Source organism: Pogona vitticeps, chromosome 2 (genome assembly GCF_051106095.1).
Source record: "Pogona vitticeps strain Pit_001003342236 chromosome 2, PviZW2.1, whole genome shotgun sequence".
NCBI classification, from domain to species: Eukaryota; Metazoa; Chordata; class Lepidosauria; order Squamata; family Agamidae; genus Pogona; species Pogona vitticeps.
In genome coordinates this window covers 19750607-19763092 of record NC_135784.1, presented here as the reverse complement: position 1 = coordinate 19763092, position 12486 = coordinate 19750607, and the positions used below count along the sequence as shown (strand labels likewise).

At 44.6% G+C, this 12486-nt stretch overlaps 2 protein-coding genes across 2 annotated transcripts in view; both read left to right on the top strand.

Moving 5' to 3' along the window:
• Positions 1–11195, top strand: part of LOC110070022 (uncharacterized) — a 59670-nt gene extending 48475 nt beyond the window's left edge. Inside the window, 5 exon segments of the mRNA XM_078386817.1 lie at positions 2343–2531; positions 2970–3090; positions 4664–4731; positions 6060–6186; positions 7960–11195. Of these exon segments, the coding sequence (XP_078242943.1) occupies positions 2343–2531; positions 2970–3090; positions 4664–4731; positions 6060–6186; positions 7960–9056 (1602 nt within the window). The 3' untranslated portion in view covers positions 9057–11195.
• A 274-nt stretch (positions 11196–11469) lies between these two features.
• The window catches only part of LOC110070025 (uncharacterized), a 38255-nt gene continuing 37238 nt past the window's right edge, over positions 11470–12486 (top strand). Inside the window, 1 exon segment of the mRNA XM_078388296.1 lies at positions 11470–11713. The gene's annotated coding sequence lies outside the window, so the exon portion shown is untranslated.

Genomic DNA, 12486 nt, shown 5'->3' with positions numbered 1-12486 from the left:
TGTGAGTCTATAGTCTCATTTCATTGCACGGTATGCATGTGAATTTGGCTACCTGGGTACCCCTCACATGCAGTTAAAGTTAGAACAAACCAACAGTCTTAATAAGGAATAGCCAAAGCTCATAAATGCAGGTTGATGAATCGCCCGGGTTCTAAATCACCCACGTTGCTGTCTTCCGTACCCTCCTAAAGGGTCCAAGAGTGTTTTCATCAGTTTACAATCAAAGGTGTGGCTGTTCTTCTCTTGCTGCCTTCTCTGCTTGGTGCTGCTTTTGCCTCTCTAGAAATGGTGCAAGAGGGACCAAGGAGAGCAGAGTGAAGGGAGGAAAGCAGGGCTTCAGCAACTGGAAAGTGTGCTTGAGATCCACTTCTCCCTTTCAGGGATCTGGAGATCCGCCTGCGATCCCTGTCTGTTCCCCTTTCCTCCCTTTGTGATAGCAGGGTGCCAAGATGAATTTGACGCTTCCATTTTTCCTAATAAATCATCTTTATTACTTAACAAACGTTGGTAGTCTTTGTCAACCATAACATCAGCCTCTTGTTTTGTAGAGGCTGTGACAAACTTTTCTTCCTCAAACAATAACAGATTCCCCCTTTTCAACTCGTAGGCCAGATCATCTGCAGCTATTAATCCTGGTCTCATTGAGGGGGGGTGAAGTATCTAGCCCACCTGTGGTTCCCATACTCGTCTGCCCGGCATCGGTCTTAGGTTGGGGCAAAATGGACTGGCCCCACGGGGTCTCCAAGCTCTCTCCGTACCTTGATTGCATTCCTTCCATGGTTTCTCTCTCTCTACCCAAGCCTGATACTTCTTTCCTCTCTTTCCTTTGTCTCGCCCCAATAAGGAGGTTTCCTATATATTTGTCACTTCCATTCTTTTTCTGCATTGTCTCTCGTTACCTTAAACTCTACCCACTCTCTCATCCAGTCGTCTTTTCCATCCTCCTCCTTTCCCTTTTTATCCTTCTCCTCTTTTCCCACCAAAATAGCACCCCCTCTCACTTCTGAGTCTAAATTCAATTCCTGTAAATTTTTCATCACATTTGTCAGCTGTTCCTCGGCGCTTCCTCTCCATGAGACGGACGGTACACCTCGTTGACCGCCTCTGAGGGTGTCCCCAGTCTCACACCTCCTCCTCTTCCTTCCCCCCCATTGCAACTGGGAGGGATGGTGAGTCTGTCCCAGCAGGGCTGCCTGGGAGGGTGAGTTGCGGGGGGGAACTGGGAGGGAGAAGCGAGAGAAGAGACTCTGCAAACTTCAAGCCCAGCAGAAGGAAAGGGAACTCCAAGGACTGGGGAGGAGAGGCAGCTGGAGGGGGAGCCCCAAAGGTTGGTTGTGGCCCAAGCCGTTCTGCTGCCTGAAGGACTAATTTCACTGCCTCACTACACGCCTTTGACCCACCAAGAGCAAGACTTTGCAAATCCTCACCCTTGGGATGGCTCCCATTGAAGGGAAATGTTTTTCGTTGGGAGCTGGAGGGGAGGCAGAGGGGAGACACGCAGCTCTGTAACCCCAAGAAAAGATAGGCCAGGGGGGCTCAGGAGGGATGGCTGGCAGACAGCACTGCTTCTTCCTCCACCACCCTATCCTCTGCTCAGTTGTGTGGTAATCTTGATCTCCTTAAACACTGGCTCCATGAAAATCAAGAGGAGGAGAACTGATTTTGGGGGCGGGAGGGGGATTAAAAAGGAAGGCCAGGAGTGTTTAGCTAATAATTATGAGAAAAATTATGGAAGCTATAGAATTTCCTGTGGCACTGTACCTGTCAAACACACGGAATATTGTTAGGAAATTGTTTTGTTGTTGTTTTTTAAAGTAAAACGAAGACTATCAAAAGATTCATTAGACTAGCAGATCCATCCTCTTCTGACCCTCTGAGGGTCTCGGGCACATTGGCTGTCAGGTGAAGGAACGGCCCCGTAATTCTGTCTCTCACCTCAGCCTCGGGATTCTCCTGCCTTTCCTTTGGAGATGAGACTTGGCGGGTGGCTCTTGGGTTGCGTTTCTTCTCTTATTTATGCTAACGTGAGTGTTCTCCCATTTGCAGAGTTTCAGTCGTCTTTGCCCGGCAGGAAAAGAGTGCTTCCAGCACTCTGTTGGAGGCATTATTGAGTACATAATAGAATGACAGACCAATACACACCTGCCCCAAGAGAAGAAAGAGACCACGATGTTTTCAAGGCAGGAAGTCTTGGGATCTGCTGGGAAAGAACAGCACAGAAGGTCCAAGGTGAGGAGATGCTCAGCTCAGATACGCAGTGCCAGAAATTCAGGAAAATCTCCTACGAAGAGGCTGATGGTCCTCGAGAGGTTTGCACTCGGCTCTACCACCTTTGCCGTCAGTGGCTCAAGCCAGAGCAACACACAAAGGCTCAAATCCTGGACCTGGTGATCCTGGAGCAGTTCCTGACCATCCTCCCCCTGGAGATGTCGAGCTGGGTGACAGAATGTGGAGCCGAGACCACCTCCCAAGCGGTGGCCCTGGCAGAAGCTTTCCTGAGTCAGGAAGAAGAGAAAAAGGAAGAGCAGAAGGTGAGAGCAATCCATGTTGGGGACTCAAAGTCTGAAATGGGTAGCCCACAGCCTCTGCTGCCTCTTTGCGTGTCTGTTGTGTGACTGATGTACTGGAATTCGCTCCCCACATCCCATATGCTCCTTGAAAGCAAGCTGCGTGTGGCTAGTTTTCTGAGGAAATTGCAGGTTTTCTTCTTGCATTGGCACAACAGATAGTTCAGGTTGTAATCTTCTTGGGGTGCCTTCTAAGGGTGCCTTCCCTTAGTTTTGTTTGTGACTACTCCAAAGGGTCAAGAAACTGGTAGATGAAATTATACCTATTTTACCAATTGCCAGTGTTTTTTCATGAGAAATTCAACAGATTTCCTGTTTCTCCCGAGTCCCAGCCTCATACTCTGACATTTTTGTCTCTGTCTTTTATTTTCTATATTCTTGCTCCATGTCATGGATCCTCAGATGAGAAACCCTTCTATAGAAATCCAGTCTGATTTCCATGCTGTAGAGAAACCTCCTTTCGACACCAGAAAGCATCCCCAAGGGATCCATCAAGGCAAGGAGGGAGGTCCCAGCTTGATAGGTAAGGATTAATGTGTTTTCCATTTGTGGAAGATAAAAGGATTTTATCTTCCACAAATGGAAATTTGGGTTTCCAACCCAAAAGAGACACCTCCACCTGTTGGTTGGAAAACGTTTGGGGGGCTGACATCATTCTTTAATTTTTCTATACTTGTGTTTTGATTTTAAGTTTTAAAGACTTTTTACAGAGCAACCAGTTCCTCTGTTTCTCTCCAGGAGACCAAATGCTAAAAAGATTCATTTTATCCCATCTGAAACAGAAAACGTCTAAAGTACAAATTCAGGAGAGAGCCTGAAACACATTTGTATTTCACCTCGCATGCTTCAATAATTGGTACCCATTTGTTTGTCAGTAATAATTATACCCCACATTTCTTTTGAGATACTCATAGCTGTCTTCCTCACCAGTTCATCGGGTTGAGGGAGAGTGGATGACTCCACATCAGCCGGTGGATTTACCCCAATGTGGGATGACCTGGGTCACTGCCCCACAGTCTAATCCAGTTGATCCAAAACAATTTGGCATCACACCCTCTTTTTCCATTCTTGAGAAATGTTTCTGCTTCCCATGTCTATTTTGCCATCATCCAGCACCTTTTATATTTTTTAAATTCTCTTTGTAATGTCAAGTGAAAGTTAAAGGTAATTTTTTACATTGGGGAGTCAAACAAAGAAGGCAAAAACTTCCTTCGTTTCTTTCTGTTTCTTAAAAAATTGTGGGAAAATAATGTGTTGGGTGTGCTGTGCTTCTCCATGAGTGGTCTCCAGACTCCAATGAATGCTATGAAATAAATAAAAATATTATTCTGCATATAGAAGAAATGGCTGCATATTGGAAAATATTTATTCTAGCATTGGCAAAGCATCCAGTTCAGCAGCTTGGTATGTGCAGTGGCAGGGTGTTTAGTGTTGGAGAAACTACTTTAGATAAAATATTTGTTCTCACTGAGTACAGTGGTGCCTTGCTTAACGGGCGCCCTGTTTAACGGTGAACCGCATAGCGACGAAGATTTTGCGATCACATTGCGATGTTCCCTATGGGGAAAAATCACTTTGCGATTATTGGTACCCTGTTTCGCTTACCAGTCATCGCAAAGCGATGATTTTTTAACAGCTGATCGGCGGTTCCAAAATGGCCACCGGGTAAACAAAATGGCCGCCCGCTGTGTTTTCACGCCGATTCCTCGCTTATCAGGCAGCGAAAATGGTGGCCGTATGGAGGATTTTCACTTTAAGGCGAGTTTTAAGCCCATAGGAACGCATTGAAGGGGTTTCAATGCATTCCTATGGGCTTTTAAAAATCGCATAGCAATGAAATCGCTTTGCAGCGATTTTTGCTGCACTGATTATCGTCGCTATGCGAGGCACCATTGTATATCTCAGTCTTGTAGCCGTCTTGGGATACACTTTCCTGAAGGGGCACCATTTATAGTATGGGAATTAGTGTCTTTTACTGAGATGTGAACCCTCTTGTGTTCAAAGATTTAGTTTTTAACTTGCATTTCTAGGGTTATGATTTCATGGTGGGAGAAGCTTATGCGACTGGCTTCCCACCCCATTGTTTTTGATTGCAGGGGCCGAAAGGATGCAACCAATAAGTATTCCTTCATCTCTTTGTTGTGATGCAGTGGAATCAGATCAGGTACGGAGAAGGCAGTTAAAGGACACTACGTGGATTTGTAGCCTGGGATATTCAACCACTTTACCGCTCATTGAGGGTGGCCATGCTTTTTTTCCAATGAGATGGTCCACATTGTCAATAATTATACAGCAGGCTGGTAAGCATGGCTCTCTCTATGTGGGGAAGAATTTTGTTTCTCTTTTGTTTTGCAGAATGGGCCAAGAATTGTTTGAGGTTTTTCAAAACTGTGGAGACAGCAGGAATCATTTTTTCTCTCTCCCTATTTTCTCATTCTGAATACATTTATCTCCCTCCATTTTATTGTGGGATTCCTAAGAGTGTAAGAGTAACCGTGGTGGATCAGAGCAAAGGCTGGTTAAGTCTAGCATCCTGTTTCTCACAGAGGCTTCCTTGATATGTCAGGGAAGCTTCAAAGGCAGGTATTTAGGCCGCCAGTAGCCTTTCCTTCCCCCTGTTGAACCCCAGCAACTGGGATAAGAACATAAGAAGAGCCCAGCTGGATCAGGCCAAGGGCCCAACTAGACCAGCTCCCTGGATCTCACCGTGGCCCCCACCAGATGCCTCTGGGAGCACAGGAGACAACTACAGACCTGTCTCCTGATACCCCTCCCCTGAATCTTTTGGAGGGACCTTCTTTCTAAGTCTGGAGATTGTACAGTGGTGCCTCGCTTAATGATTGCCCTGCATTACGACGAATCCGCTTTACGACGATCTTTTTTTAAAAAACAATGTTCTAAATGGGGGAATTTCGCTTAGAGATGATTGGTTCCCTGCTTTGGGAACCAATTTTCACTTTACGACGATCAAAAACAGCTGATTGTTGGGTTTTCAAAATGGCCACCGGGTACTTGAAATGGCTCCCCGCTGTGCTTAGGGACGGACTCCTTGATATACAGGCAGCGAAAATGGCTGCCGTATAGAGGATCTTCGCTGGATTGTGAGTTTTTAGCCCATTGGAACGCATTGAACGGGTTTCAATGCGTTTCAATGGGGTTTTTAATTTTGTTTGACGACGTTTTCGCTCTATAGCAGTTTTGCTGGAGCGGTTTAACGTTGTTAAGCGAGGCACCACTGTACATCCCCATAATGGCTTGTAACCTGCAATGGACTTTTCCATCAGATTCAGAGACCTCTATTCCTGGAGTGAGTACATGGCCAAGGTGACTAGTAGCTCTTGGTAAGTTTCTTCTTCTATAGAGAAGAAGTTATTGAAAGTTTAAACCTAAAATATAAGATCCAGCCACTTCTGTTTAATTGTGTTTTGGATTTAGGAGGTTATCTTGGTGAAACCTATGAGAAAAGCCTCTTTTCCTTTCCATTTCATTTAGGGTCCAGTGACCTTTGAGGAGGTGGCCGTGTCCTTCACCCAGGAGGAGTGGAGGCTGCTGGATCCCGACCAGAAGGCCCTCCACCAGGAAGTCATGGAGGAGAACTGGAGAATAATAGCCTCTCTTGGTAAGACGCTTTCTTTCTTGGCTGATGTTAATCTCTCTTCACCAGTGCATAAAAGACAGCAAGAACAACATTAACAGTAATGGTTCAGTGAGCTCCCCTCACCACGGTCCACTTTGAAAGATGTGGAATAATTAAGATAATTTAAAAATATATTTAAAAGCCAAAACCAGTAAGTATATGAGATATTAATAAGAATCAAACTTAAACTATATTTAAAAAGGATAAACAAAATAAAAACCAAAAACAGCTCCAAAGTGAAAAGGCACAACACCTAGACTGAGGAAGAATGGGTATCAAGTGCCCATGAAGAAAAATATGAAGTGTTTTTTTTTTAAGTTTTCTTAGATATGTTGTGAGAGGAAGAGCAGAACAGCAATGCCTTCTGCCCAAGTGCCACCCCCTTTATCCTCGAAGGTAGATTGAGATGAAACCTTCAGAACAATTGAGAGAGAAAAGGAGGGAAAAGAGAAGCCCTCAGTTGGACAAGAGAGGGAAGGGAGACAGAAAAAGGCAGGAAAATGGGAACAGGAAAAGGAGAAAGAAACTGGATAGAGGGGTAGAAGAAGTGACTGATTGAAAATGTAGAAGCTGGTACAGTAGAAACAAAGAAATAAGGGCGAGTAATAACTGAGGGATAGGAATGGCTATGGATGGAGAACCCATAGACTCATGAAAGAGAAAAAACCAATTTTACCTAAAGAGGAGGAATTATCGACCAGCCAGAAGAGAGAAGAGAGTGGAGGAAAAAGGTCAGAGAGGAAAGAGGCCACATTGAGGGAGAAAAGACAGAAAGGTCAGAATCGAGAACCCCACAGCACAGCAAGAGCTTTCACCCACAAGATAGTGGAGAACTGCCTCCCCAGAGAAGACCACACACAAAAAGAGAGAGAGAGAGAGAGAGAGAGAGAGAGAGAGAGAGTTGTGGAAAGTGACACACTTCCCCTGTTGCATCTTCCATTGCCGAGGGACCCCTGTGAGATACTAAATGGAGAGAAAGAACAACCTTGAGACTTGGAGAAATTGGAGGTTTCAGGAAATGATTCTGTTAATTCCTTCCTCTCCCCATTGAAGAAAAAGGTTTAACCATGTTTTTAGATATTGTTAATACTATGTTGATTGGTTTGGAATTAAAACTTGATAGTTTAAAGGAAGGACAAGTCTCTAAAGTATCTGTTGATGGGGAACAAAACGGGGGCAGAGATGAACCCTAACGATTAAGATCAGCAGAGGAAGCCCTCTTCTCGGTATCATTGCCAGTACAAGCACAGCTGATGGGGACACAGGACAGGGCCTTCTCCGTGGCAGCTCCCAGTTTGTGCAATGCTCGCCTGCGGAGATCAGGATGGCCCTTCTCTGTTATCCTTTCGAAAAAAGCTAAAGACCCATCTCTTCAGGCAGGTTTTTAACAATTATAACTGAATAACTGAACCCCATTTTAGCAGATAATTTAAATCTTTTACATGTTTTAATGTTTTAATTGTATTTTAAATCATATATTGTTTAATTTATCTTTTCATATTATCTTACTGTGTTTTTAATTGTGTGAATTTTTAATGTTGTGAGCTGCTTTGGCTCCCCTGTTGGGAGAAAAGTGGCATGGAAATAAAACTAATAATACTAATATGTCAATAGATATGATTGCAAAATTTAAGAGGATAAAAGGACAGTAAAGGACAAAACGCTTTGGTGCTTAAAAACCTAACTGATCTGTTTCTGTGTGAGCATTCATGCATCCAAATCTACTCTTTAAAAATCTCTCTTGTTTCCCCATAGATCTGTCTGATTGCTCAGTTTTGTCTTTTCTACCGGTGTCCTTCTTAGTCAGAGATAACTGGAGGGAGAAAAATGTATATGCCAAAACTGGAAAGAGTTTTACACACCAATTAGAGGTTAATGGATGCCAGAGAAAACACACAGAAGAGGAAAACTGCATTCCAGAGAATCCCTACAAATGCATTGTTTCTGAAAAACATTTTGGCATGAATATAGATCTGATGTCTCACAGAGGAGTCCACACTGGACAGAAGCATTTTGTAAGTGAAATGTCTCTGAAAAGTGAAATAGTCCATACAGGAGAAAAACTGCACAAATGCCAGGTGTGTGGGAAATGTTTTGGTGCAAATTCACTACTTCAGAGGCATAAGAGAGTCCACACAGGAGAGAAACCATACAAATGCCAGGAATGTGGGAAATGCTTTGCTGTCAATTCAACGCTTATGAGTCATAAAACAGTCCACACAGGAGAGAAACCATACAAATGCATAGAGTGTGGGAAAGGTTTCACTCGAAATACAAACCTTATGAATCATAGGAGAGTTCACACAGGAGAGAAACCGTACAAATGCCCTGAGTGTGGGAAATATATTGCTCAGAGGTCACAGTTTGTCCGTCATAAGAGAGTCCACACAGGAGAGAAGCCATACAAATGCCAGGAGTGTGGGAAACACATCGCTCAGAGTTCACAGCTTGTCCGTCATAAGAGAGTCCACACAGGAGAGAAGCCATACAAATGCCAGGAGTGTGGTAAATGTTTTGCTCAGAGAACAAGCCTTGTGAAGCATACAAGGGTCCACACAGGAGAAAAACCATTCAAATGCGAGGAGTGCGGGAAATGTTTTGCTGAGAATTCAACACTTGTGAGTCATAAGAGAGTCCACACGGGAGAGAAACCATACAAATGCCAGGAGTGTGAGAAATGTTTTGCTCACAGTTCACAGCTTGTGAATCATAAGAGAGTCCACACAAGAGAAAAACCATAAAAATGCTAGGAATGTGGGAAACATTTTGTTGAGAGTTCAAGCCTTGTGAAGCATGAGAGAGTACACACAGGAAAGAAGCCATACAAATTCCAGGAGTGCGGAGATCGTTGACCCAGGGTACCCATAGTCATGAACAACCTCCAATTCTTGGGTGGAGATGGTAATAGAGGGAGGTGAGTCCACGCCCTAGCTCATCACTTGTGTTTTCTTCAGGTTGATTGTTAATCCAAAATCTTGGCAGGCCTTGCTAAAACGATTCATGAGTTGTTGGAGGTCTTCAGCAGAGTGGGCAACAATGGCTGCATCATCAGCGAAGAGGAAGTCCTGTATCCCTTTCAGCTGGACTTTGGTATTTCAATCTAGAGAGATTAAAGAGCTTTTCATCTGATCTAGTCCAGAGAGAGACGTCTTCTGTTGCAGTTCCAAAGCCGTGCTTCAGCATGACAGCAAAAAAGATGCCAAACAGGGTTGGTGTGAGGAAACAGCCCTGTTTCATTCCACTCCAGATGTCAAAGGGATCTGATGTTGGGCCATCAAAACTACAGTGCCCTCCATTTCCTCATGAAAGGACCAGATGATGTTAAGGAGTCGAGGTGGACATCCAGTCCTGGGAAGTATTTTAAAAAGGCTATCCCTGCTAACTCTGTATAATTCTGTATTGAACCTTCTGAAATCTGACAGTTTTTATCTTTTATTTTATTTATTTAACTTGTACAGTGGTGCCCCGCATAGCGACGATAATCCGTTCTAAAAAAATCGTCGCTATCCGGATTCATCGCTATGCGGGACTAAAAACCCCATAGAAACGCATTAAAACACGTTTAATGTGTTCCTATGGGGAATAAATTCACCGCTGTGCGGAAATCCTCCATAAGGCTGCCATTTTCGCCACCTGATATGCGGGGGAAACCGCGCGAAAACGCTGCGGCCGGCCATTTTTTTTTTCTTCCGGCGGCCATTTTGGAACCGCCGGCCAGCTGTTTTTAAAACATCGCAGTACGAAGATCGGTAAGCGATCGATCATCGCAATGCGATTTTTGGCCATTGAGAACGTCGCAATGTGATTGCAATCGCAAAATCCGCAATGCTATGCGGATTCGTTGTTAAACGTGGCGCTCGCTATGCGGGGCACCACTGTATACTGACCACACTACCCAAAGGTCTCTGAGCACCGGATGCCAAGGTGGAGAATGGGAAATGTGACTGCACCAAAATATCCCTATTTTTGAAATAGATAAACTTTTGAGGGATGAAGTTCCAAAACATGTATGGCTTTCTGCCTTTAAGGCAAATGTTCTTTCCTTGCTGGAATAAAATATTGGGATGAAAAACCTGTCATGTCGATATTTTCATGTACCGTGTTGATGAGAAGCCCTCAGGCATGTATTCTGATGGTCAGAGGCTCGGTTCCATTTTGAGCAGAAAGTGGATTTCTCGGCAGGTTCAGGAAGTACAAGAAGAACACCTGAAACCCTAACCTCAATCCCAAACTCTCAGTTCCTTAGAATTACAGAGGAAGAAGAAAGTAACTCATAGCACACAGAAAATAACATTTTTCCTTCTCCTGATGACTGAAGGCGAACTATTGTTGAAGATCATTGTTTGCCGTCTGCTTGGAATGCTTTGGCATTATGGTCTCTTTTCGATAAACCTGTTCAGTCTTCAGAGAAACCTAAACCCACAAAGGAACCTCGTGGCACTGTGGTTAAATTGCAGCACTGCAGACAAAACCTTGCTCACAAGCCAGGTTGAACTCTAGGTAGCTGGTTTACGGTTTGCTGAACTTTCCATCCATCCTAGGTCACTAGGGGGAGGGAATAATGTGTAGGCTGCATAATTAAATTGTAAACTGCCCAGAGGCTGCTGTGATTGATTGATTTGTTTGTTTGTTTGCAAGGTCAGAAGATCAGCAGTTGTAAGATGGGATCCACGGGACATAGAATGCCGTTACTTTCCCACCGTGGTGGTACCTATTTATCTACTCGCATTTTTACATGCTTTCGAACTGCTAGGTTGGCAGGAGCTGGGACAAGCGACGGGAGCTCACTCTGTTGTGTGGATTTGATCTTACGATGGCTGGTCTTCTGACCTTGCAGCACAGAGGCTTCTGTGGTTTAACTCACAGTGCCACCATATCCCTTAGTATTTTGTTGCCGTGAATAAATATTTATTATTTTATTTCTCTCTTTATGTCTGATGAAGTGGACTTGTGTACTAATCTCATATTAAAATATAACAGTTAATCTTTAAGGTACTAACACACATTTGTCTTTTTTATTCGTTCTTTTATTTTTATTTTATTTTCACCTGTAATTAAGTCAGAGAAGAAATCCTAGGCTGTCCAGTAATGTCAGGAAGTGGGATGGTTTTGGCACTGGAAACAGGAGCAGAGCGAAAGCCAGAAAAAGATAAAAACTGTAGAGCCTTTGTGGTTCACTTCCCTCCCTGGCAGATCATGCTTTAAATAAATGCCCTTTTCCTGCCTGTTCCAGTGACCCAAAGAGAGAGAGAGAGAGAGACTGAGACTCTCCCATCCAGGCGCTCCGAGAGGAGATTGGTCGAGTTTGTGCTTGTCCTGCCAGGAGCCTGACTGGGCTTCAGTCACGTGATAGGAAAGGGAAACTGAGTTAAATTGTGCGCATGCGTCCTCTCACACTCAGCCAGGAGGAGGGGGGAAAAGCTTGGCAACGTTAAACTTTAGAAACAACAGTCGCAGCTGAAAGAAGCAAAACAAAACAAAACAACGGATTCCCAAAATCGTGGAAAAGGTAAAAAAAGGAAGAGTATTACAGTATTTGTTCTGGGTGGGAAAGGAAAAGCCAAGAAGGAGAAGGGGAGGGGAAGGGAGGAAACGAGAGGGCCATTTCTGGGCAGGAAAGTCAGGGAGAAAAAGGATCTCCTGGTGAGTAAAAGAAGAAGAAGATTAGAGGGAGGGGAAAACGGTGGCTCCCCATCCAATGCCCTCCCCCCCGCACTCCTTTGAGCCCTTTGAAATGCTTGGAAATGTCTGCAGGCACGTGGGGAGCGTTATATAAAGGGGGTGATGCCAAGGCTAAATGCCTATTAATATGGGATTGCTGGCCCTTTCGTTTCGGGACGGATCACCAGAAATTCCAGAAACTGTCAGGTGGCAGCTTCGGTCAGCAGAGACTGAAGGGGCAGCCCTGATGAGCCCCCCAGCCCTGCCTCCTGGGCCCCCTACTTGACCTTTCTGTTTCTGCAGAGCTGTCTGTGCCTCCCCACCCCCAGCCTGTCCTGCCTCTTCCAGATTAAAACTGCTGCCTTTCATCGGAGCTAATACTAGTGGATACTATCCCATATCAAGTCTGGAAATGGAGGGATTTTAAAATGCATTTGTGTGGAGTATACCTATAAGGGGGTGGGGAGTGGGAAGGATCCTTTACAGGTTGTTGTGGGTTTTTCTGGCTCTTTAGCCGTGTTCTGAAGGTTGTTCTTCCTAACGTTTCGCCAGTCTCTGTGGCCGGCATCTTCAGAGGACTGGAGTCAGGACTCTATCTCCTGTCCTCCGTCTCCTGTCACA